The sequence below is a fragment of the Diadema setosum genome, chromosome 4, assembly GCF_964275005.1.
Source record: "Diadema setosum chromosome 4, eeDiaSeto1, whole genome shotgun sequence".
In the NCBI taxonomy this organism is placed as follows: domain Eukaryota; kingdom Metazoa; phylum Echinodermata; class Echinoidea; order Diadematoida; family Diadematidae; genus Diadema; species Diadema setosum.
The window spans coordinates 23764874-23792394 of record NC_092688.1 but is presented as its reverse complement, the minus strand read 5'-3'; the positions used below and the strand labels follow the sequence as shown (position 1 = coordinate 23792394).

The following is a 27521-nucleotide window of genomic DNA, read 5'->3' as shown; positions in this document are numbered from 1 at the left end:
AGTGCAGTATTGTGTACGCCGTATAATGTCAAACACGAGCATATCATCCACTACACTGTAACATGTTATTGCAGTCTTCATTGCCTGTCATTAAAGGGACTGTACAGTACTGGTTGAGGTGGGAATTCATGTTTTGAACATTCTTAAGTGAGATAATGAGGTACCTCTTATGAAATATGAAAGAGCATGTAATTTTAAGAAGGATTCAACGTTTATTTGATGAAAATTGGTTTTCAAATGGCCGAGATATCAAAAAAAGTGATAATAATAAAAGGCGACAGGCCACAACTTTATTAGGATCTCTTTGTTTCACCTTGTTTTTGGATATCTCAGCCATTTCAAAACCGATTTTCATCAAATAAATTTTTGATACCCCTTAGAATTGCATGCTCTTTGCCATCTCAGAGAGCGGTTTCTGAATATCTCGCAAAACATTAAAAGCTAAATCCTCACCTCGACGAGAACTGTACACACCCTTTAAGGTTTTAAGAAGTAAAATTGCAAAGTATTTTACCTTTATTTCATGTAGAAGGAGTACATACGTGGGGTTGAAAATAAAACGCTCCTAACCGTAAACCTTGTTATTTGGAAACTGCGACCTTTCCGAAGTCTTACTCGGTTTTCAATTTAATTCATTAGTCTAGATGTCAGAGTTTCATTATCAAAATTTTGTTTCTGCCTTTACCACAGTGACGTAACAGTTATTTGTATCTCTGTTGATAATTTACCTGTATCTTTTTTGTAATGTTATTCTGTTCTTTGCGTTGTGGTATTTCCTGACATCTGTGTATACAATGCAAGTGTGTTTCATGGTATTTCTGATTATTTGTTTGTTGGAAATGGAATAAATCAACTTGAACTTAAACTTGAAAATTATAAAAGTGTTCATATCGTTATCATGCGGTCTATAGAAACACCCAATGTGACACTGGTTGACGGACCCTCCCCCCTTGAAGGATTGGTCGTCTTCGAACCAGACACATATGTTTGCTATGAAGGATTTAACGCCGAAGCTGCCAAACTGGTCTGCGGAGAGCTCGGTTTCCCAGGCGCGTCTGGGAGTTTATTGCCACGAACAGTATCGCGGCGCAGAACTGGACGGTTATCTTGTGGAAATCCACGTAAGCTGAAAATAGAATTATTGCAGAGATTTTTTAGAGGGTAAAAGCAAAAAAAAAAAAAAAAAAAAAAAACAGAAGAAGAAATTTTGCAGAAAATGATAAAACGCAATGTGAAGTGAAATAGGTATATACATTGTAGATGGTAAAACAATTTAAAAAGAATTGAGAACTGTACAGAGAGATGGCAAACATATCTTAGAAGAGACCAAGGTTAGCAGCTGGTCCCCTGGGTTACTTGACCCTTAATTTTGGAAAGTTAATCTTTTATTCCCCATGTCTCAGCTGATAATGATATTCTTATGTGAAAATCTTACATATTTTTTTTTATTTCCTTGTTGTTCATATGGTTTTCTCATGATTCTGTTTTACTCTTTGTTGGATGAAAAATGAAAATGAATTGAATTGAATTGAAGGATACATTGTGTTCCCTTATTTCTTTTTTTCTGGCTGTTTTTACATTTGAATTTTGTATAATTCTACCATCAGTCGTCATTTTTTTTTATCCCGCAATTCATGTTAACAATGCCGCTCGTCTACTTTCTTGTTCTACTTGAAGTTCTCTGCCGCTCTTATTTTTTTTAATGTTTCTTTTTTTGTTTTGTATATGGACATAATTGCGCTGATTACCTGTTCCTGCCCATTTCCATGTTTTTGTGCTTTCGACCTATCCACCTTCCTTTGCTCTCAACTGTCATGCCCGCTATTCTTCATTGCGTTCTATCATCTCATAAATATCATTTCCTTTTTGCATTATCTACCTATTCCATTATTGAAACTTAAGTTTGATGTGCATTTTATTATGATTTGTGACGTATTTTATTATCTTACATAAATATATGCAATGCAAACGTACATTTATTCTGAATTCTATGAGGTCTGTGCTGGGTCTGTGATGTAAGATAAATCAAACGGATGAGCCATCGAGCTGCTGAATTTTTATTTTACATTTTATTGTTTTGAATAGTAAACTATAAAACAATAAATTATTGTCATTATTATCATTACTGTTATGTCTTCATGGAGACTGCAGTATTGCGTATATATAAAAAAAAAATTAAACGATATATGAAGTATTCTGAAATCATGTAGATTTCGAAAACTAGGCAACGCTTTTTTAGACTGTCAGACGGTAAGTGAATTTTAAGCAAAGTACAGAATTTGGCGAATTTTTTTACTTCAACCTCATCCTTCAACGTTCAATGTCTATTCTATTTGCTTTCAAGACATTGCATTCAAATTAATTTCTACTTTTGCTTTGAATTAGTGCGTTAATGTTTTTGAAGTTTTGTAACTGTGTTCCATTACATCAATGCATAGCTGGTGGCACGTATCAACGTTTGATGGATTGTCAACTGACACCAGCTGACTGTTCCTCGAATAAGGCTGTTAGACTCAAATGTCAAGGTGAGCCTACTGATGCAATTACAAATAAATTTGTGTTGATGTTTTATTTGTCATAATGATCAAATGACATTGTTTTACGGAGTCAAGAGCAGGAAGTGTTCTCATTTTGCACAAACATTCTGTTTTAAATGGCATGGTTTTACCTACATGCAACTATACGCTTTTGCGGCAATATACTTATCTATAGAATACCTTGGATACATTATTGATAAAGGGTGTTTGCTGTCACGTCCTTATCATTTGTAAATAAGGAATGAGTAAAGTAAAGTATAAAAGAACAAAATCATATTAACTTGTATTTTGCACTATTAAAGTTATTGGCAGTGTAAGTGCATAGACAAAATGTGATCGGTAGTCTTATCAGAATTAGGTTTGTAACAATTACGTAACAAGGATTGGCTGATAATTTTTGAAGAGAGTATATTGGATATAGCTTTTCCAGGTGACCGTCATTTTGTTTCACACCTATGAAAAACCTGGATTTCATGGATGCTAGTAAGACGATGAACAGACATCTAAGACTATGTCTTTCTTCGGATCTGACGTTTATTTTAACAAAACTGTATGTTCGTCTGTAGAGGCACACCCGGGAATATGGCGCTGCTGTTGTATGTAATAGATTCATACAAACTGTTTTCAATCAGAACCGTTTGGCAAGATAGAGCCTGAAGAAAGGAACTCTAAAAAATGGACATGTCCCAGACAGGTAGACCAGGAATCTGACCAACTGATCCATGAGTCATACAACAGTGAGTATGAAAGGCAAATGTGAATTGTAAGCATTCAATAGTAAATAGATGACAAATTTGACAATTAAAAGAGCATAACAAAAGTTTGATTTCATTTAATTTGATTTTATTGGTTTCTGCATTATATCAGTGCTCATGCAGATACACACACACATAAGTTATATACATTGTTGGTGCCATACATATATGTGACCCTGCACCTCGAAACAAACAAGAGTCGCCAGACATGAATTTTTGGTTAAGACCATATTCTGAAAGAGCAGACTTTAAGCTTTAAAATGATGTATAACTCAAATCAAATGGACTCTCCTAACCTATCTAAATATTTGAAAGAAAGCACAAACCCAGGAAAAGTGTGAACTGAGAAAAGAGGCTCTGAAGTACAGCGTCTATTCAAGCGCTTAATCTTTACCAAACCGTGCTGGCTGTGCGATGAATGGGTCAAAAACAGGAAGTAAACCACCAGAGAAACAACAATGAAGGGATAATCAGATTAAACTGAAATTAAGCATGCCTCATTAACATTATTATTCCTGTCCATAGTTAATGCCAACTTTCAAAGCAGTAGCACTATCCTTTCAAAAGTTATTAGAGTTGAAAGTGAAGAGTGTGGACAAGGTTTTTCAGAAATGAAAAAGGGATTCTAAAGACACACCTAATCACACTATTCTACCAAAAATGTTCAAGATAAACTGCTAAAAAAAACACACTTTCCTGCCCGTTTTATGATACCAAATTATTTAGCATAATGTGAAAGAAGACCCGCTCTTTCAGAAAATATGAAAAAGTCAAGTTCGGCTAGGTTGACCCATTTCACTTATTTTCAGTCCTCACGCAAAATCAGTGTATGCGACTTTATGTTCGTTTTGAGGTGCACGGTCACATATATACGTTAATATTAATTGTTAACAAAGTAAGTTTCTTTATTGCCTTAAGAATATACAGGAATACAGTTTCTCCCTTGCAAAAGTCGAAAGAAATACGATATACTTTCTCTTTTCTTTCTTGAATGGTACAAATATTGAGTAAGTGTCAGGAATTATTGTGTACATTGCATGACAAAGGGACAGTGCAGGATTCATTTTCCAAACGTTAGGTTGCTAAATGTTTGTGTGAATGCTGTTGAAACTTTACAGCCACGGTCAGTGTGGATCCGCAGTAATATAGGCGCAGGGATGAATCGGTTGGATAAACGTAAATCGTTCTGCATTGTTTCGAGATATGCATGGGCATGAAAGTCAATGAATAAAAATAGGGTTACTTATTGGGTGACGTATCTTCTCCGCACTTTATTTGCCAAATTTTTGGCCTGCTTCGATTTGGTTGCGGATGGATGTGTTTTGCAGCAAACAAAATGAAAATAGATTCGAGTCCCACTGGTTCCTTTATTTTTTTCGACATGTTTGTTAATTTGCATTAATCTAATTTTATTAATTCAGCGGTTGCGATCTTAAAAAAAGAAAAAAAACTTTCACCCCATTAAATTATATTTTCTTTCATTTAATATATCTTTTCCGCTTTGGACTACTTAACATGACAATGTCGGAATTTCGGAGCTTGGGTATTAAAATTTGATCCATGTTCATCGTGTCACTGCCGGCAACCAAGGACAGCCTGGTGGTAGTGTCGCTGCACGGAAACCAGTAGGTAGCTGACAAGATGGAGTCCCACTGGTTCCCTTTCCCGACATGTTTGTTAATTTACAGATCAGCGGTTGCGATCTTAACAAATTTGATTTGTAGAGGAAGACAAAGTGAAGAATGTCGCTACTGAACCGTCATCCGTCGGGAATATTATATTTCTTTCAAAATCAAAGTAGTATATGAGAATGCGAACACATACAAAGAACATTTTTAGTTTGAATCATTATTAAATGTACATGTAGTCATGATGCTTACAAACATAACGAATGAGTAGTTAGGCATTTATTGGTCTGCAAGGGTATGCACACAAAGTTGTGCTCTAGATAAAGAGACTGTTCGTTCCCCTTTACAGACGACATGCAAGCTACGAGTAAAAATAAAAGGATGTGGAAACACATAACATACACACACACCATCCACTCAAACGCATGCGTACACACAAATGTATAATTATCTGTAGTCGTGACTCAAAAAGAGGGCTAGTTAGCAGACGTTGTAGTATATATATATATGTATATATATATATATATATATATATATATAAAGTGTGTGCGTGTAAGTGTGTGTGTGTGTGTGTGTGTGTGTGTGACCCTGCACCACAAAACCAGCAAAAAGTCGCCAGGCATGGATTTTTGGTCCTAAGTGGAGATTCTAAAAGAGCAGACTCTATGCTTTGGAATGATGTATTACTTGATACAAATTGGACTTTTGTAGTACAAGGCTATGGTCACAACTCAGAGCGGCGACCAACCGATTTGTAGTCTGCTCTGTCGCCACTGAAATTTTGGCACTGCCTATCAGTCGAGCAGGCTGTAACATCCCAGTGATGCCCGAGCAATGCTCCGTCGATTTCCCGTCGGTTACATAATGACCCGAATTTCTAGCTTTAAATCCGTTCGTCCTACAGTGGTTGTCCCTGTCTTCCATGTCTCCAATATTGCTAGTCCTCAGCTGCGTTGGGTATGTACCTGCTGAGAATGCTATATGTGACAGTGCACCTCAAAACGAACATAAAGTCGCACACACTGATTTTGCGTGAGGACTGAAAATAAGTGAAATAGGTCAACCTAGCCGAACTTGACTTTTCAATATTTTCTGAAAGAGCGGGTCTTCATTTACATTATGTTAAAATTTGGTATCATAAAACGGGCAGGAAAGTGTGTATTTCTAGCAGTTTATCTCGAATGTTTTTGGTAGAATAGTGTGATTAGGTGTGTCTTTAGAATCCCTTTTTCATTTCTGAAAAACCTTGTCCACACTCTTCACTTTCAACTCTAATAACTTTTGAAAGGATAATGCTACTGCTTTGAAAGTTGGCACTAATTATGGACAGAATGTGTTAATGAGGCATTTATAATTTCAGTTTAATCTGATAATACCTTGATTGTCGTTACCCTGGAGGTTTACTTCCTGTTTTTTGTCCCATTCATCGCACAGCCAGCACGGTTTGGTATTAGATTAAGCGCTTGAACAGACACTGTACTTCAGAGCCTCTTTTCTCTGTTCACACTTTTTCTGAGTTTGTGTTTTCTTTCCAATATTTAGATAGGTTAGGAGAGTCCATTTGATTTGAGTTATACATCATTTTAAAGCTTAAAGTCTGCTCTTTCAGGATATGGTCTTAACTAAAAATTCATGTCTGGCGACTTTTTGTTTGTTTTGAGGTGCAGGGTCACATATATAGAAGCTGCTAAGCACTTGGTAGGGTTATCTTGCCTCTATCCCTCCCCCTGCCTCTTTCAGATTGTGATTTTTCCCTCTTCTTCATCTAGTCCCTTGGTTTTCTTCTGTGCTTTTGTAAGTTTTATCTTTATTATTTTTGTTCTCTAAATCGTTCGACGGCGCTCACGTGATTAGGTCGGTGTCTGGGTAGTCGCCGCTAGGGGTACACCAAGAGTATTTTGGGCAGCGAGTGAAGACTGGTCAGTCGCAGGTGAAGTTTTAGTTCCGCGTTAAAACCGATGTCATAAAAAAAAATAAAAAACAGTTGTGCCTGGTCGGTCATCAGTCGGTCACCTGTCGGTGTCCGACCAAAATTGGCTAAAAAACTCGCTGAACAGTCACCAAGCAGAACCGAAGCCTACCCTCTAAATAAACGAGAGAAAGTACACATTTTGGAAAAGTGTGTACTCAGAAAAGAAGCTCAAAGGTTAATGGCCTGTCAAAGCGCTTAATCTTAAGCAATCCTTGCTCTCTGCGTTGGGTGGGAAAAAGACAGGACGCAATGAAAACTGAATAGCAACACCAATGAAACCATTATCAGGTTGCACTGAAAGAATGCTCTTTTTGAATGCTCAACACACTCTGTCCAATTCTAGTACCAAATTCCGAACAAACAGTGTCCTCTTCGAACAGTTATTAGAGTTAAAAGTGAGGACTGCGTAAAGAGCTTTGAAGAAGTTGAAAGGGGCCTCTATAAAGATATACCTTATCACACTATTCCACGCCGAATGTTCTAGGAAAATGCTAAAAACACAATTTTCCATCTGTTTTATGACCCAAAACTTTCGAATGATAAAAATGTGATAAACTCGTGTTTGTTTGGGTTGACCCATTTCACCCAATTCGAGTTCTCACGTACAATCAGGGCGTGAACCATTTGTGAGTATCTTGATGGACAGATGATACTGCATAATTTCATTTCTTAAATTGACAGTTTCCGTCGGGTTTTGTGTTCACCCCGGTCATGTGGAAAATGGTCATTGGGACTCTGATATGACATACTTTGGATCCAAGATAACTCTCACCTGTGATGAAGGCTACAGCATCAGTGGCAGTGCGACACTGCAGTGTGTATGGCTACCTGGACGGTCGACTTACTTTCCTACCTGGAACATGTCAATCCCTTTCTGCTGGAAATCCGAAACTAAAACAGAAGGTTTGCCATTGATACACACCAGTATTTGTCAAAATTAAAACATTCAATTGGCTACAATGAATATAACACTGGACAGTATAACACGGAGCATAGGAAGAGGAGAAGGAACTGAGGATGATAGCTCGTACATTCAATTGGACATAAAGCTGGAAATTTATGGGGTTTCTTCAAATTTCCGGGAAATCAGCCGTTATCGTGACTGAAGATTTCCTTTCATTTTCATTTTATTTAGATTTTTTTTTTTATTTCTCACATAGAGCACAATAAAGTATAATTACCAAAATTATAAAGAACAGTCAGTAGATGAAATTTCACCGGAATGTACAAAAGCTTGTCTTGGTATACATGCTAGTTAAACTAAGGTCATAATGCCAAAAATATGATAGGACCTGCGTAAAAACAAGCTTGTAGAGCCACAGGTCCCGTGATAAATCAGATTAGGAGAACTATGAAATGCAGAATTTTTTTTTACACCACACTATAACTGAGGGAACCGATAAAAACGAACAAAAATCAGATCAAATAAGTGTTACTAAATAGAATAGAATTCTGGTAAATGTCTCAGTTTTGCTGAAATTCAAAAGTATTAGCCGAAATACGAGACAGAAACACCACTTTGATCTATTCATTATTCTGTCAATCGATAAATTAAAGAAAACTTATTTCCGATATTAAGCCAAGATATACCAACAGGGGCTGGTACAATGTATTTTACGTCATTTTGATTGAGAGATTTCTATGATACATGTACATACGCTTTGGGCAGTTTTTAAAGACCTACCGATTCTTCAATTCAATGATCGTGACAGAGTTTCGTATTGTCAAAGAGTGCCGGATAATTTACCAAACTACTTTGAGACCGAATCAAGTCTTGCACGTCTATGTTTAATGCATAGGTGGAACAACTACCAAACCAACACCTACACAGAATGCAGACTACATCTCCAGTGAGTAGCATTCAAAATATCTACAAGCTAGCTACTGTTAGAGTAATTGTAATTGTTTTGTGATGTGTGTTTCGGCATCTTTTGGCATTATGTCATTTTTTTTTTAATCTGACTAAAATGTGTCGTTAACCCTAACGCTACTCTACTAATTTAGCAAATCACCTCAGCTCCATGAGATATTGAATCCAACAGCTGTAAAAACTACTAATGATGGAATTTTATCTTTAAATATATTTTTTTTTCAGTAAGCTTTGAAACATTTGTCTGTTACAAATATATTAAAACAAAGTCTGATTCTGTGGACAAACAAATATAAGTCATTACTCACAATGCCCCTGATTTCCTCCAATGCCCCCGATTTCCTCCAATGAAACAGGCGAGGGAGGGCTTGCTTATGAACTAACGACATTGCCCGAGATCACCGCCACGTCGTTTCTAAGTAAGATGACTTGTCAGCCACTTTACAGTCGTGAACCTTTCTTTTTGTACCCCTCTCATTGTTTGCTTTATGATTTGTGTAATCACTTTTTTCGTTTATTTTGTGTTGCTTTTTTATATTTTTTGGTTACGGTTTGAGGCTCAGTCTCTATTCACTGTTAAAAGATTTGGTTAAAAAGACAAGGAACAAAAACCTTTCAAACTTACCATTTCCTTTCTTTTGTTGATGGAATTATTGCTATGTACACTGTTAGTCATGCAGATAGCTTGGTAACTAAAAGAAGTACATCGCACTGTCATTTAAGGAATAAAATTCCAACGCGACTGCCTTTCTTCCCTGCTTTTGACATTTTATTATGTTCAAAGTCAAGTTGTATCAACTGTACACAAGTGCATAGGTGGGCCGTCTAGACTTGACAGATACATTATGTTGTAGCAATAAGTCCTAAATAAAAAGTAAAAATAAATTCATAATTTCAATTTCAATTTGAAATATTCATAAAAATGTATGTGTTTCCGGCTATTGCAAATAGTTCGACCATGTTATGGAAATAAACTCTTTCATACAATAACTGGTGAAAGTCTTTTCCAAGGACATGATATCCTGCTTGTAATCTTTCTTTATCAACATGCGCAAAATCAATGCCACTAGGTATGAAAATTTCGTATTTACTCCATCGTTGTGTGTTTTCGGGTTTTTGTTATGTATTTGTTTGTATTTATATTTGCCTAATGTCATTTATTTTTTTTTTACAAATCTTTTTTCAAATCGCCGATATTATTTTGCAATAATTTTGTATTATTTTGATGTTAAAATGAAATGAAATGAAATGAAATGCAATGTGAGGTGACGAGGTCATTGTGGGTCTAAATACCATGATGTCATCATTGCGGCTGTCTGTACCAATCATCTTGCTCTTTTTGCTTTTTTCACGAACAGATGATGGCAATCCAACTGAAAATGTAGTCATACCAGACACAAGCGAAACGACTACAAGTGAGTTGCATATCCTTATTATTTGATATCATCTAACTATACACATATCCATTACGTATATATTCAATAATGAAGCAGAGATTATTTTACTGACATCGTTTAATTTCTTTTTTTTTTCTCAGAATTTTAATTTCATCTTGTATATTAAAGGGTTATTGCAACCATGTTTTGCTGCTTACGATATTAACTCATGTTCATTATTGTAAGCAGATTTATCTTTACACACACACCCACACACACACACACACACACACACACAGAGTTTTCATGCGACCTGAAATGTGAAAAAAAAAAAAGAGTTTTCGACATAGGAACCTGTGTCATTGCGTCAACCTGATCAATTTGCTATTAATACATCAGAGGCAATAATACATGTATATTGATTTAAAATAGAGCAATTCCATAATAGAGCAAAATCCATAATTTGATATTATCAAGTAATGGTAATATCTTATATTTGCATATTAAGTGGTGCCTTATCCTTCCATGTGTAAAATAATGTCTTTAGTGCTTGCATCTGAGGGCTGTCAATTCAGGATTATTTTGTTGATGATACGATAATGTGCACTCTACGGGATTATGTCAATGCAATGTGCGCTCCAATGTAATGTACTTTTTTGCAAAGAGTGACAAAGATTTATTGTACTGAATTCCATTTCAGCTTCTGAAGTTCCTGAGAACAATGTTGACACCTTTGCAATAGCAGCTCTTCTGTGTGTTGTTCCCATACTTGTTGCAATTCTCTTCATGGTATTGTGCAGACATCACAAGAAAAGGTGAGTGTTTCCGTATAAACCCAGTATTGTGTGTACGTGTATAATATGCGTGTATATGTGTGTTAAAGTGTTGGAGGTTGGTGCTTGGAGATTGCTGCGGGAAGTGGTTGAAGTTGTTTCCTACTTGTGCCATTGTACTGTCGTTTTCTACATTTTTAGTAATGTAATTAATGCTTCAAACTTTGAGTAAAAAATTAAAATGTATGTGTATGTATTCAAGTAAAACATACCATATTTTCAAAGTGTGTAAATGGATTTTGATGTTCAATCATTATTTCAATGTCCTTATTATATATTTTTCCGTGGGACAAACCAAAACAAGTTGATAAATTCCACAATTGTATATTTGTGATATCTGTTTCCATTCCGTCTTGAAAATGCAATGTTGTTATTGGTGGTTTGTCTTCTGTTTCGTTTCTTCTTCTTTTTTTTTTTCAAAACAGTTAACAGTGTATCTTTCTTATAATTGCCGTTACAGACGCAGATCCTCACAAATTTCAAATCAGTCAATCAGACAACTGGAGATGCTTCGCATAGACAATCAAAACCAAAATTTGAGCTCGGCGGATCATGTTGTATTGAACACTACTATTACTGACGCTGGAGCAGAGGGTCATCCTTCCCAGAACCGCCATGGAAATATTTTCAGAGACGTCACGACTCATCAAGAGAACCTTTATCACATCTACCAAGACGCTGTGGAGGTAGACAAGGGACAGTCCCAGCCATCAAACGTACAAGTCTCCCTTTGCGCAGTCTCATTGGAGAGCAACGTCACTTCTTCTGTACACGCATCAGTCAGTATCCCGTGTGTTTATGAGAACCGTGGAGTACAGGAAACGTCTTTGGATCAAACGGCGAGCTGCTATGAGGACTGTGAATACCAGGATGTAGACCTCTGTGGAAACGATTGGCTGACGAAAAAAGGCTCTAGATCCTTTGATGAAGCCCGCTTGTTTGATGAAAGGTGCTATAATTCGTTGAATGTCGTCAAACAGTCTGCCCAGAACATTCCTAGCAATAGAGAGAGCGAGTACGATCACTGCAATCGTTCCCTCCTGGATAAGAGACTGCAAAATCCCCCAACAGGTCTCTCAGCTTCTGGACCTTCTTCTCATGGTGAAGTTCACTCCGACAGAAATGATGACAAATCGTATTCCTGCGTGGGATCCCTACCAACCGTCAATCGTGACGATGCCTTCTATTATCAACTACATCCTGACGAAGCTAATAATATCGAAACGTTAAACAAACCACAGTTCACTGACGCTTTCGACTCCGGAGAATACTACTTGCTGAATCCTGATAAAGCTTCCACCCATGACAAGCACCCTAAAAAGATAGATGACATCTTGAGCGACTGCTATGACTGCGAGAGTCCCATGAGTTATGTTTCAAATACCAAACCTTGTGAAAAATTGTATGCAACGGTGAACAAAACAGTTGAGGGATCATCGGCAGCGAAACCAGCTACGTGCGAAGAACTGTATGCAACGGTGAACAAAACAGTTGGGGCAAATTCGGCAGCAAAACCAGCAACTAGCGAAGAACTGTACGCAACGGTGAACAAAGCAGTTGGGGCAAATTCGGCAGCAAAACCAGCAACGTGCGAAGAACTGTACGCAACGGTGAACAAAACAGTTGAGGGAAATTCGGCAGCAAAACCAGCAACGTGCGAAGAACTGTATGCTAAGGTGGACAAAACAAAAGACGGTCACATTGACAATAAAGCAACGTCACAAGAGGAACTGTATATGAACGTTAATAATACAAATACAAATATGGATCTCTGAATATGTTTTTCCTAACCAACTGTTTATGTTTATGGTTTCTTTTCTGTTTGCACAATCAGTAGCAAAATATAAAAGCGTTTCAGAGAAGCTTTATCTTTCTATTTAAGAGTACAGATTTAAGACACGGCGTTATCACTGATTCTTATTTCAGTCTAATTGGGATATCCAATTTTGTTGGATTCACTCGTTTCAGAGCTGATAATCCTCTATTTATGAATCTCACCTACCTACTAAAATCTTTCTTGGCGACTCTCGCGGATTTTATGATGCAGGGCACAGAAATTCAAGTTCAAATTCAATGACAATTATCTCAAGCAAATATGAATGTAATTATACAAGTACAAGTAACATGCGGTCGATTTGAAAGGAAGACGATGTTTATTGCTGTATTCAAACACTTTCTCCGATAAGTGTTTGACAGCATTATGCCATTTCAACCATTTCTCATGAGAACTGTGACGTTGTCTTTGTAAGATAGGTTTGAGAATTATTTTTTTCAACCTGTGTCTTTTTGCATAATTGGTATGGAACATTACTTCTGAAGGTAAAAGGGGAGCGTTTTTGTTGTTTTTTAAGTAGGAGATAGTGAATCAAGACTCTATTACTATACATTCTCATTCATTGTAGACAGTTAGAAGACTACAAAAACAGTTTCTGATCTAAGCAATCTCAAATCATACATTCCCGAGATCATTCCTGAAAGGTCCCATGGGGTTTGCAGACTTTGTATACACACATGCGGCAAAATGATGTCTTGTTAAATCCTTAACTGCAGCAGTGGCTCAGAGAGAGAGAGAGAGAGAGAGAGGGGTGGGATATTAGTTTCAATTGCATAGTCGTTATTGATCATGTTACCTTGCGCTACAGGATAAAGTACATTGTGTGTGTGTGTATGTGTGTGTGTGTGTTATCCACAGTCATGTAGAAAGGAAAGTTATGAAATGTGTAAATAGTGTATGTTTTAAGATGGCAGCAATTCTTGTTTTCGCATTCAATAGAACGTTTACGACATTGTCCGTCTGTTTTTACCGGAGAAATGTCTAAATTTCACGTAAAAGATGGTGTAATAGTGCACTCAATGTACACGTACTGTAATTTGCTTTGGCCAGCTAAGGACGCACAACGACCAATCCATGAGAAGCTAGCGGGTTGATGTAGTAACACATCACATTTCTATGCATTTATTTCGTAATTAATTTTCAATGACAATGCTATTAATAAAAACGTGTTTTCTAGTATTGAATATTTGATGACTTTATAGGAGAGTCAGTAAAAACAACAAAAACAATTTAGAACGCACAAGACAGGCCGTATCATTGCCCAAAGGAAGACGGTTGTGACATTGTGCCATTGCTACGTCGGTGGTTGATCACGTTTAATAGCGAGGACAGCGGCTGGATATACTGTTTGGAGGCCGATATTAATAGCAGTAATATTGATAATGGTGTTATGTTGTTTTAGATTTGCAGAGATGTGTGAATGGCGGTGCATGAACTAATGACAGTGATACATCACATACGTGTGAAGAGTAAATGTGAACGTGCATGACAAAGCCAACAAAGCCAACAAGCCAAAACAGGTGTAAAGGGAACACCTTGTCAATCTTTACTTGTTTTCTTCTTCTTCTTTTTTTCTGAAAGAGCATTTTATGTCATATTTTTTTTTTTTTTAAGTTTGGGCTCATAGAATGGATGGGACATTATCTTTTTTGCTTTTCTTTTTTTCTAGAACACTTTGCTTCGGTCTGCCGTAGGCGTTATCAAATTTACGGATCCCGGTCACTAGAAACCTTTCAAACACATTTTACTTTCAACTCTATTAAATCTTGAAAGGGTGATGCTATTGCGTGTGAAGTTAGTATCGGTCAATAATAGAATGTACTTTGTGATGTGCAAGTTTTCAGTTTTCTTTAATAATCCCTTCACATCATGGCTGCAATGGAGTTCTATAATTGTCATCTTCCTTTTTACCTCTGCAGTGCAGAGACGCCATCTGGGTGACATTATGCACTTGACTAGAAACATAAAGGACAAGTTCACGTTCATAGACATGTGAATTGAGTAAACGCAGCAATATAATAGAAAACATCAGCAAGAGTTTGAGGAAAATCAGACAATCCGCTTCGTGAATTTTTGAAGTTTCTGCTTAGTCACTGCTGGATGAGAAGACTACTACAGCTTGTGATGTCACATGTGTACAACAACAAAAAAGAAAAAAATAACGACAATTCAATATATTTTCACTTTTCTCGCATAATAAAAGAACACATGACTTCCCTCTTTCAGAAGGCAAGGGGGAATAATAGTACCCTCAACATACGTCACAGAAGAGTTGAGGAAATGTGCACTTTTTTCAAAAAGTAAGATTTTGTGAAATTCTCTTTATATTTTCCTTATATCGTTGTAGGCATATGACATCATACACTGTAGTAGTCTTCTCATCCAGCAGTGACTGTGCAGATATTTTAAAAATTCATAACTTTTGAACGGATTGTCCGATTTTCCCCAGACTTTCACTGATGTGTTCTACTAATATTGCTGCATTCACTCAATCCATATGTATATGAAGGTGGACTTGTCTTTTAACTTCAAAACCTCTTTGTTTTAAAGTAAACACTTTTCCAGAGTGTATACTTTCTTTTCTTTCTTATGTAGATGGGTTTGGAATATTCATTTGTATTGAAGTATATGTCACTTTAGATCTAAGATCTTTCAGAATCCGCCCTTAAGTGAAAATCCATAATTGGCTGTTTTTTTTGTTGTTTTGTGATCCATGATCACAAATAGTCACAGATTATATGTTACTTGGTGTACATAATTGTCCGGAGTCAATAATCATAAAGATGTGTCATAGTAATGGATAAATCAAAATGGTAATGAGAAAATAGTAACAACATAGCAGCAACACATAGTATACACATATTCGTAAAAACAGATGCTTGTACATAATCTTGTACGCATACATGCACTGACACGCACAATATTTGTATCATAATGACACGCAATGATATACATGTATGATAATAGCCAATAACACATTGCAAACAAGAAACAATACCCAATACTCTTTGAGAAATAAAATATTGCACGTCACTTAAATGAGACAAGTTTTATGGTATAAGTGTGCTTTTACATGTGTGTGCAAGTGTGTTCTGATGCGTAGGTCTGAGTGTGAAAGGGAAAGTGTGCATATATATTGTTTAATCATGACTTTATTCAAGTTCAATACAGTGTTAGAATAACATGTATACAAAAAACCAGGTCCATTCAAAACGAGTGGCAGGTACATGGGGTACAAAAAAACTGTTGAAATTTACATTATCGAAACACAAAATACATATATACCATATCATACACAAACTGTCAAATATTAATCAATCAATCAAATATCAATAACATTACTGCGTTACAATAACAAAAGTGGTATACTTATCTTCCATCATATCAATACAATAATTATAATAAAAAAATGATGAAAAAATACGAACATGTCATATATAAACCGTATCATCATTAAAGGGGTTCTCGGGGGACGACCGCAAAAATAAACTCAACACAGTGAATTATCGTTTCAAATCAATCGTGTCATCCGACTCTTTTATTTTAAACAAAGTCGGTGCAATGGGGGATGTTTTCTCCCGAATTGTGATACAAAGTCACCGAGAATATTCTTTCGGGAACAAAAAGGCAAGACATAAAATATGGACATATAAACGAATTGCTTTATAATATCCTGAATTCTGATAAGTCCCTATATAAGCACGTGCATTTTTCTACAACTGAAAACCCCCTATAGATAAAGTCCCTGCATATTAAAGGCACTTTCACGTTGTCGATAGCCGCGCGATGACTGTATAGTATTGCTCAGGCGAAGCCGGATCCTGGCGTCGGATCGGCGGTTCACGCGAGGTGGCTAACTCCTGTTCCTACAGTCCGTCGCGGCGTTGAAGCGTAAACTGGTGTGGCAGCACAGCGTGGCCGGATACACACGGTCGGTAGTCGTGGGTACACTGTCCACTTCGCGGAGGTCTGCCTGTCTCTGTCTACAGCAGGGCGTGTGATTACTCGATGACTGGACAGTATCCAACTCCGGATACGTCTTGGATACCGAGTGTCTGGATAGGGACGGCTATGAAATATAGCAACAAATCACTTATCAAAATACATTTCTAACCAACTACATTAATCCTCAACTCCGATAATACAGCATTTGTGCTTACCCTTCCACTAATGTATTAAGATATATCCAAATATCCTCAGCTTACTATCACAACAACTTTCTTCTTTCATATTCACTTTAATCTTTCTTGCGAAAGAACATAAAAGTTTGTGTCACTTTTCGGCTTCCTTTGCAATAAATTGCCATACAATGAAATACATAAGCAATGTCCTAGCATCGCACTAAGCAGAAATAACCCCTGCGATTGATTAGACAATCACATTACTAATGGGGCGGTTATTAAAATCCAGCGATCAAATTATCCTACCAAAAGTACAAATCTCTCCCGTTGACAATCACTGCATACTCCGTTTCTAACTTCACATGTATGCTCTTTACACTGTGTTTCTCGTGTTTCTAAAATTCGCATCCTAATTTCGCAGAAAACATTAATTTTCTGAATCGATTCACAACTACACTTCATCGATCCTCATACGTTTCGCACTTATCATATACATGTATATCGATACATGCAGATCGTAATAATCCGTAATCGTAGTTATTAAGATTATCGAAAAAAAAAATAAACTAACCATCGTAGAAATATTACCATAAACAGAAATCATCGTTGCGGATTAAAATCTCATTACTATTTCTTGTACTCAAACGGTCTCACTTTTGGCGTAATACAAACAACCTAACCGTCTCACTATCAGACCCGTTCTCTTTCTGGCTTAAGTATTTTTTGGCTCATTCCGTACACAAAACAAACAACATTTCGAGCTACTTTCAAAAACCTCATACACTATGGTGTATTTACGTTATACTCTTTAACATTAACATTTCTTTACTATTATTCTACTCAATTCAGAAAAAAAAATCTTCTTTCCTACCGGGTGCTAAATTGAATAATACTGCCAAAGTCTGCAAAACTTACAGCTTCTCGGTCCCCTTTTCTTTTTGAATGTCCGGCAAGCGGTGTCCAAGGGGAATGCACCAAGCGACCCAGCCGAATTAACGCAATGATGCTCAAGCCCTGGTCTTGGCGTGTCAACCCGTCTGCACCTTCTCGCCAGCACGACTCACAAGCAACTGTCCACTCTCTCTTCTCACTCACTTCACTACCGCACCCTAGCCACACATTCCTCTTACATAACATTCAAATCATATGTGACTCTGCACCTCAAAACAAACAAAAGGTCGCCAGACATGAATTTTTAGTTAAGACCATATTCTGGAAGAACAGACTTTAAGCTTTAAAATGATGTATAACTCAAATCAAATGGACTCTCCTAACCTATCTAAATATTGGAAAGAAAGCACAAACTCAGGAAAAGTGTGAACTGAGAAAAGAGGCTTTGAAGTACAGTGTCTATTCAAGCGCTTAATCTTTACCAAACCGTGCTGGCTGTGCGATGAATGGGACAAAAAAGAGGAAGTAAACCACCAGAGTAACAACAATGAAGGGATTATCAGATTAAACTAAAATTAAGAATGCCTCATTAACTCATTCTGTCCATAATTAATGCCAACCTTCAAAGCAGTAGCACTATCCTTTCAAAAGTTATTAGAGTTGAAAGTGAAGAGTGTGGACAAGGTTTTTTAGAAATGAAAAAGGGATTCTAAAGACACACCTAATCACACTATTCTACCAAAAATGTTCGAGATAAACTGCTAAACAAAACCACACTATTTTGCCCTTTTTATGATACCAAATTTTAGCATAATGTAAAAGAAGACCCGCTCTTTCAGAAAATATGAAAAAGTCAAGTTCGGCTAGGTTGACCCATTTCACTTATTTTTCAGTCCTCACGCAAAATCAGTGTGTGCGACTTTATGTTCGTTTTGAGGTGCACGGTCACATATTCAAATCGTTTTCTCCAAAATATTTGTCCACCTATAAAACATAAACTCCCTCTATTGGCAACAAAACGAAATCTACTCTGTCATCAATGTCAGATTCATTTTAGTCCATGGGCCAGGCCAGATATTGGTACCATCTGAGGTGGCAAAACCTTTTTGGTGTCATTTTGTTTGTCGGGCATAGATATGCTTATCAAGCTATGATAGCATTTCCAAATGAGTAGCTTAGTCCTAATAAATGAATTTTTAACCCGTTTGGTTTCGCTGTTATATCCCTTTACACCTGAATCGAAACTAACCGCTATAGAAAGAAGAGCACTGTCTTCTGTATGTCCACAGGTGTTCTGTTGTAAACGCGGTGCGCTTAGTCTTTATTCAATGCAGCGAAGGGAATATCCAAGGGTTATGATGTCCACAGCGCTTAGTCTTTATTCAAGACGGCGAAGGGAATATCCAAAGCTAATAATACAGTGTATATCCCTTTATCTAAAAAGAAAAGAAAAAAAAAAAAACAATTCCTAGTGGATTTTGCCTCATTTTTCAATTATTCAGCATTTTCCGGTGAAAACGCTACGGTGAAAACGCTAATGCCACGCCACTGTCGCTTTATTTCCATCCAACAATGAACGATAATGCAGAAACAATGTACAGGTACACTACAATACATTATAATAAATAATATTGTACATGAGCAGAGTGATTTTTGTTTAAAACTGACGTATTTGTTGAAAGGGTAGTGTAAAAACAGTATAGATAATCCCTTTTATTAGGGACCTTAGATATGATAACATCCACGAGGAATTGCTTTTTTGTTTTTTGTTTTGGAGATAAAGGGATATACACTGTATCATAGGCTTTGGATATTCCCTTCGCTGTCGTGAACAAAGACTAAACGCACCGCGTTTAGCTCTGGACAGCATCACCCTTTGGATGTTCCCTTCGCCGCCTTGAATAAATACTAAGCGCACCGCGTTTTCAACAGAACACCTGTGGACATACCATGAGCTCCATGGACATACAGAAGACCGTGCTCTTGTTTCTATAGCGGTTAGCCTCGATTCAGAAGTATAGGGATATAAAAACGAGACCAAATTGGTTAAAAATTCATTTATTAGGACTAAGCTACTCATTTGGAAATGCTATCATAGCTTGATAAGCATATCTATGCCCAACAAACAAAATGACACCAAAAAGGTATTGCCACCTGAGATGGTACCAATAACCAATTTTTCGCCTCTTGGCCCATGGACTATTTTGACAATCATCATCTCATCACATCTTCACCTACTTAATCTTTATTTGACTCTGTGTCCCTACCCCCCAACAACCACCAATTAATAATCAAAACCCATCTTTACAGCTATATTATTATAAACCATTTTCAACATAAAACTAAATTATAAACACAGAATTTTACATTTTTCAGTTGACCATTCACCCATAATCCATTTTTCATTATATAACAACAATCTCATAATCTCAGTATAAAACAATATAACCTCGGCTTTCCGAACATATCATTTGACCTGAGATTCCTTTCCCTTCCCAACAGAGAAGAAAAATTACATTTAAAAAAAAAGAAATCCCAGCCAACCGCAGCGAGAAAATAAACGTTCACCTACTATCCCCATCTCCTATCTCTGAATAATCTCCTCCTCCGCCCCCCTCCGAAAAAGAAAAACAAAAAATCCGCAACCAATACCACATAGTTGTAAACCATAAACACCTGCTCCCTATATTATGCAAACAATTCTATTTCTATAACATACTTTAAATAATATTCTGAAATTATATCGCATACATTACATTCCTGATTATACAGATAAGATGGTTACAGACTGACGGACGGAGCGACAAATGTACATGTATTGCTTCCACTTCCACTTCTAGGTGGTGGGTGTCTTAAAGAAATCAATCGGACGAATCTTGGAACTTGTTGTTTTCAGGATACGTTTTAAGCGGCATTTGTTACACCGCTCTATTTGGCCCCTTGCACCGACTTCTATCGCATAGAATGACACTGAGTAGCCCTTACCCTGCATATCCCGCACAATTGAATTATACTTTTCTACTTTCCTTTCATGTGCATCCTCGAGGTTCATTTCAAATGGAACAGTTAGTTCGACAATCGTTCTGTTTTTTTTTTTTTCTTCTTCCCTTAAGAAAACAAGATCTGGGCGCAAACTTGTAGTGATAATATGGGGAGGTACGGTGCCCCCGGCGATTGAATGCCCTTCTAAATCACTGTAAATCGTCCCGTTGGACAGATTTTCAAGAAATGGTTTATACATATACCTCAGCAGATTATAATGTCACCACTCGTATCTATCTAGAAAAACTGGGCAATTTGAGAGTATTTATGATACAAAGTGCCTGTGGTGCCCGGGCAGAAGACACATTTATCACTAAAGGCGTTTACCCCAGGTGTGCAAATTTGTGTAGGAGGGCAGAGAATCTACACACGCATTGATGATGAAACTGGGAACTTTTGGGGGGAGATTATACATGATCGATTTCCAAGTTAGATCGTCGTTTTTCAGTAACAATAATGAGGTGAATTCCCCTGCATTAAGAGCGGCACTACTCGCCGATATGTTCTTCAATATTGGCCAATATCATATCAAGTTCAACAAGTTCAACTACGGGTTAAAATGTTGACACACTCACCAAAACAGTGATTACAATGACGATGTCGGCGGGCGCGGTCAAATCCGGAATTTGGGCAAAATTTTGCAGCGGTGAAAAACCTTTCCGATATTGCCGTTGCGCCCTGTATGTATATAGGATATATTATATATATATATATAATATATATATATATATATATATATATATATATATATATATATATATATACATATATGTATTTTATATATATATATATACGTATATATATATATATATATATATATATATATATATATATATTTATATTTATATTTATATTTCAGGTAACCCCCCCCCCACACACACACACACACACTCCTCTCGCTAAACAGAACAGCCAGCATTTGCATTGGAGTCGTCGGTCGGTGTTTCAAATTTCAAGTTCGTATGAAATGCACCTAAATGCATTTTGAAAGGAATTCGACGTCTACACTACATTACGATTGGAACATTTATGTCAAGTGTTAGGACTGAATGAACTAGTGTTTGCGTCATATGCAAACAAACTGCAATATAAATGTGACCGTTCATCACAAATGAACAAAAAGTCGCACATATTGATTTTGTGTGAGGACTGAAAATAGGTGAAGCGGGTCAACCTAGCCAAACTTCAGATTGTCATATTTTCTGAAAGATCGAGTATTCTTCTACATTACACTAAAGTTTAGAATCATAAAACGAACAGGAAATTGTGTTTTTCCTAGTTTTTTCTTGAATGCTTTTTGGTAGAATAGTGTGATGAGTTGTGTCGTATAGAGTCCCCTTTTCATTCTTAAAACCCTGTCCTCACTCTTCAATTTCAACTCTAAAAACTTTAGGAAGGATGATGCTATTGCTTTGAAAGTTGGTATCAATCATCTACAGAATGTGGTGATAAAGCATGCTTCTGATTTCAGCTTAATCTGATAATCCCTTCTTTGTTGTTGCTACGGTGGTTTACATCCTGTTCTTTTTTCCATTCGTCGCACAGCTATAGCACGGCTTGGTAAAGATTAAGCGCTTGAATAGACTCTGTACTTCAAAGCCGCTTTTCTCAGTTCACACTTTCCTGAGTGTATACTTTCTTTCCAATGTTAGGATAGGTTAAGAGAGTCCATTCCAATTGAGTTATACATCGCTTTAAAGTTTAAAGTCCGCTCTTTCAGAATCTGCTCTTAACTGAAAATCCATGTCTGGCGACTTTTTGGTGGTTTTGTGATGGAGGGTCATATATATTAGGTAAGTATATACGTACCTACATATGAGCTACAATGTTAATGTAAGAGAAATACTCTGAAAGACATTCTAAACATGAATTTCTTGAACATTCTATTCTACAGGAAATGCGTTTTCGTTAAAGATAAATTTGTTTCCGTAAAATAACAAATACTAAGGTAGCTATACTATCCAAAGGAACACACGATACTTGATACGGTTTTGATAGTACTCGCTCAGAGTTCCCGTTCATGATTACCATTTTCTATTAACTCTGCTGCCATGGGCCTGCATTGTTCTGCACAGTAATACATATTGTGAAATGGACCATACGTCGATATGCTGGGATCTCAGTGCTGCACAAGTAATATAGCGTCCAATCTTACCCTTCATCTATTTATAACGTACGTTTCCGAGCTTATAATATCTCTGTTGCTTTGTAGCGTTACAGTGAGAATATATCATAATCATCACGCAATCAAGTTGTTTAATAATGGCAAACTACTATCTGTCTGATCTAGATCAGTGCATGTAGCACAAGATTCGAAATAGTTCCCTATTCGAATTTTTGTGCCTGAACGTGTTCCCTCCCAGAGCCGAATTGTGTGTTATGAAGGAATGACAATTAGCTCAGAAGCGATGTGGAAGACTGGGTGTTGAATGAACTGTATAGTGCCTGTGAATCTGGTGATGAATGTAATTTTCTCGTTGTAATACATGTACTTTAAAGATATCAGAATCCCTTCTGAGAGGATCACACAGGCATAGAAATATGCTTGTGAATATTATTGCTGCTTTATTGAAGAAGATGACAAGATAAATCTAGTATGTTGTATGTTTGGGGTTTTTTTACGAAAGTTTGATTTCATAATTTTATGACGTACGCGAAGTCTACTATAACCCTGAACAGAAAAATATACTTGGCATTGTTGAAAATCCCCAGCCTGATGATTTCGCGAAAAAAAAAAAAGGTTCCCAAGTGCGCTTGACGAGCCTGCGCAGCTACTCGGCCTCTCACTGTGTATGCAGAGGCTCACGTAAATCAAAATGTGAGTTGAACATTAATTTGTTCAACGTGCTGACGTCGTGCATGCGTTGCCGTGTTTCATTAACTTTCCCAGCCTTTCACGAGAACGAAGCAATGGTCGGTGAAGATACCCGTCAACAGTGTCAGTAATTCATTTGAGTGATATATCAAGCACTGCATGTCATTTCTCTATGTATGATGCTTATTATTCAAATTACTCATACACACTACACACATACACACCAAACACATACAAACACACAGACACACACCATGGGCGTAAATCCGGGGGGGGGGGATGGGGGGATATATCCCCCCCCCCCACTTTTGAAGGAGGGGGGGATGGCCTGTACAAATATCCCCCCCCCCCTGAAATTCTCCCAAGAAAAAGATGTAGGAGCAAAAAAACAAACAAAAAGAAATGTGGCGATATTGATTTCAGCATAATGGATTATTGCATAGCCTATAATCTAGGCGGAGAATGCAGTTATTGTCTTTGTAATTTGCTGTTAAGATAAACGTATGATGCAGCGAGATAATTGTCTTTGCCAAGCGATACATCTGATGCGGCGAGACTACGAACAGTGGACGCATCTACCGCGTCCGCTAGGCGCCATGATCGGTGGCAGTTTTCTTTTTTCCGTGTAAGAAGACTGCCACCGATTAAAAAAAAAAAATAAGAAAACAACGACAAACAACTGGATCATAGGCGGTGTATTCGCGCGCATCCACTGTTCGTAGTCTCGTCGCATCAGACCAGCTACATCCCCACCTATAGGTTATAGGCTACATACTGTAATGCATGAGCCATGACGTTCGCACGCCCGCCTCGTGACGAGAGCATACTGCTGAACAGTGCTAGCAGCGCTCGCGCGCTTCTCTCGAACGCCAAAGCATCACTGGCGTAGCCGGGGGGGGGGGGGGGGGGGATGGGGCGGTCGCCCCCCCCCCCCCTAAGATTTTGACCGGGGATTTGGGAGGTGGAAAAAAAAATGCGTGTATACTGTATGCATGCACATGAAGCGGGTCTCCTTTGAAACCTTTCATCAAATATGATATTTGTTTTTTGAATATTTCACTCAAAGTGTGCACCAGATCGTTGAATTTCAATTCAAAATATGCAAAATCTCTCTAGCTTGGGAGGGGGTATCCCCCTCCCAAACCCTCCCCCCCCCCCCCCCTGTGCCTCTTTCCCTAGCTAAGTACACTTTTTAGATTTACAAAAAAATAATTCTGAGTGCACAAGACTTATCACTTATATTCCGAAAACTCAAGGTTCCCTCATAGCATGTATAAGGGGAATTTCCCCTTTTAATCGACCCTTTCCTCCCTCAGGCCCCCCCCCATCATTCTTTTTTTTTTTTGGGTGATTTCCCAAATGTCGATTCCATCAAATATGCGTATATACGAGATATCTCAATTTCAACCTTAAAAAGGCAAAAGCTCCATCGGAAGGGAAAGGTTGAGATAACACTCGCCCACGCCTTCTCCCTGCTCGTCCCCCTCCCCCCCCCCCCCCGCCATGCATAGAAGTAGACTGTGGCTATACCCAGATCGCTTTATTTCAATTCTAAAACACAAAAGCTCCGCGAGCAGGAGGGGGAATCCCCCTTCCCCTAAGCTCTACCTCACCAGACTTTATACATACACATAGACGGTGCACATTCGGAATAAGAGCTAAATTCCGTGATTTTAACACTTCGATGAAAAAGTATTGCACCAAAAAATGTGCACCAGATCGTTGCATTTCAGGTCTGAAAACGCAAAATCACATTCGTGTGGGAGGGAATATGCTCCTATATCTACACCCTCGTGTGCATGCTTTTTCTGTTTTATTGCTGAACAGACAGCGTTCATGATATTCAGTGTAAGAATTAATACAAGAAGACTAGTGCACGTGTTTTAAATTATACCATTTTATAGGCAAATTGTTCAATAATAATCTACACTAAAATATACTGCAAAATTAAACAAGTGGGACTGTTTCAACTCGATAAAACACGCAAAAACATGCATCAAATTGCACCATTTGCAACATCAAAATGTAAAAAGTTCTCACGTGGGAGGGGGGACACCCCCTCCCACACCCTCCCCTCCCCCCTCGCTCACTCCACTCACTCGGGTTCAGTCGCGTTCATTATATTCAGTGAAAAGAATTAATACAAGGAGTGTATTTAAATTATATCATTTTATAGGCAAATTGTTCAATAATAATCTACATCAAAATAAACTGCTACAATAAACAAGTGGGACTGTTTCACGTCGATAAAACGCGCAAAAACATGCATCAAATTGCACCATTTGCAACATCAAAATGCAAAAAGTTCTTACCGTGGGAGGGGGGACACCCCCTCCCACACCCTCCCCCCCCCCCCCCCTCGCTCGCTCCGCTCGCTCGGGCTCGGTCGCTTCGCTCCCTCGCAGACTAACCGCCCCCCCCCCTAAGATGAAATCCTGGCTACGCCGTTGCAGCTACAAACGGCAGTTTTGGGACTGTAAACTGTCAAAATTTCAAGCTCGCTCGCTCGCATTGAATCGTTATGTCATTCTCCTGATGTTGCTGCCAGTAATTGTCAGCAGTTGCGCCCGGTGCGCCTTTAATCGCTATGCTATTCTCCTGATGTTGCTGCCGGGTAATTGCCAGCAGTTGCGCCCGGTGCCCCCCCCCCCCCTTTAATTTTCAAAGCGAAAAAATGTTGCTACAAAAAGCAGTGTTGGGACTGTAAAATGTCAAAATTGTCAAGCTCGCTCGCTTCGCTCGCTCGCATTTAATCGTTATGTCATTCTCCTGATGTTGCTGCCAGTATTAAATTGCCAGCAAATGCGCCCGGTGCGCCCGCCTTAATTTCCAAAGCGAAATATATATATATATATAATATATAGCTACAAACGGCCGCTTTTGGACTGTACAATGTCAAAATTCGCGTTCATGATCTTCAGTGTAAGAATTAAGACAAGAAGTTTCTCTAAATGACACCATTTTATAGGCAAAATTGTTCAATAATAATCTACATAAAAATATACTGCTACCTTAAACATGTTGGACTGTTTCAAGTCGATAGAACACGCAAAAAAAAAATGAATCAAATTGCACCATTTACAACATCAATATGTGACCGGCGACAACGGTTTCAGGCAAAAGTCGGGGATTTTGAAAATTCATTTTTTCACTGAATCACATTGCCCATTTCCTAAGCTTTGCATTGATATAAAACACTTGCATTCTTTGGCACCATAAGTTGGCATGGAAAGCGAAATAAAATGCACTTTTGAAGTTGTTAGCCTGACAAAATTGCGAGAAAACGGGCTTTGAAGATTCACCTCTTTCTCAAAGCAATGTCCGAGCGGCGATGCGAGGTGAGAATCACCCATCCGTACGATGGTGCCAATCGATGTTAAGCTCCGCCTCTAGCAACCACATCGCCTTCTGATTGGCTCACTGAGAGAGTCAAATTTCCCGGGCACCCTTTCTTAGTGGGGGGCGCAAGGGATTTTTGGTTCAAATTTTTCCAAAAGCACCAAAATTTGGCACACATGTAGCTCAAGCCACACTATTTCGATTTTTGATGAGCGCCAAGAAGGGCGCCCTCTGGGGCGGCCACATTGGCAAAATTCAATATGGCTGCCATATATGTTTAAAGGTCACTTGCATTTGAAAACATAAAAGGGTTACAATCGTTTAAAAAGTCAAGTTAAGAGGTTTTCTGGGTCAAGGAATTCGAATCTGAAGTTGTTTTTATGGTCTGAAGTCAAATTTTCCTTATAAGGTCACCTTAAGGTCATTTAGGGGTCAAGCCATTGTATTCATAACATTTTATTGAAAAAGTGGCTTGCCCATGGTCAATATTCCAGGAATGCCAGCCTTA

The 27521-nt window shown here is 37.9% G+C and overlaps 1 protein-coding gene across 1 annotated transcript; it reads left to right on the top strand.

Annotated features, from left to right (window-relative positions):
• The first annotated feature begins 2461 nt into the window (after positions 1–2461).
• On the top strand, positions 2462–12746 carry LOC140227962 (uncharacterized). The gene is made up of 9 exons (XM_072308344.1): positions 2462–2525; positions 3170–3274; positions 7574–7795; positions 8692–8742; positions 9119–9181; positions 10121–10177; positions 10839–10953; positions 11432–12581; positions 12648–12746. Exons 1-9 carry the CDS (start codon positions 2462–2464, stop codon positions 12744–12746), a joined length of 1926 nt encoding a protein of 641 aa, XP_072164445.1.
• The last annotated feature ends 14775 nt before the right edge of the window (positions 12747–27521 follow it).

Bases quoted from the DNA above. Each gene is read 5' to 3' on its own strand.
- LOC140227962 (XM_072308344.1), top strand. From the start codon at position 2,462: ATGGATTGTCAACTGACACCAGCTGACTGTTCCTCGAATAAGGCTGTT. The intron at 2,526-3,169 runs GTGAGCCTACTG...GTTTTCAATCAG, and splicing joins TGTTAGACTCAAATGTCAAG to AACCGTTTGGCAAGATAGAG. The intron at 3,275-7,573 runs GTGAGTATGAAA...TTAAATTGACAG, and splicing joins GATCCATGAGTCATACAACA to TTTCCGTCGGGTTTTGTGTT.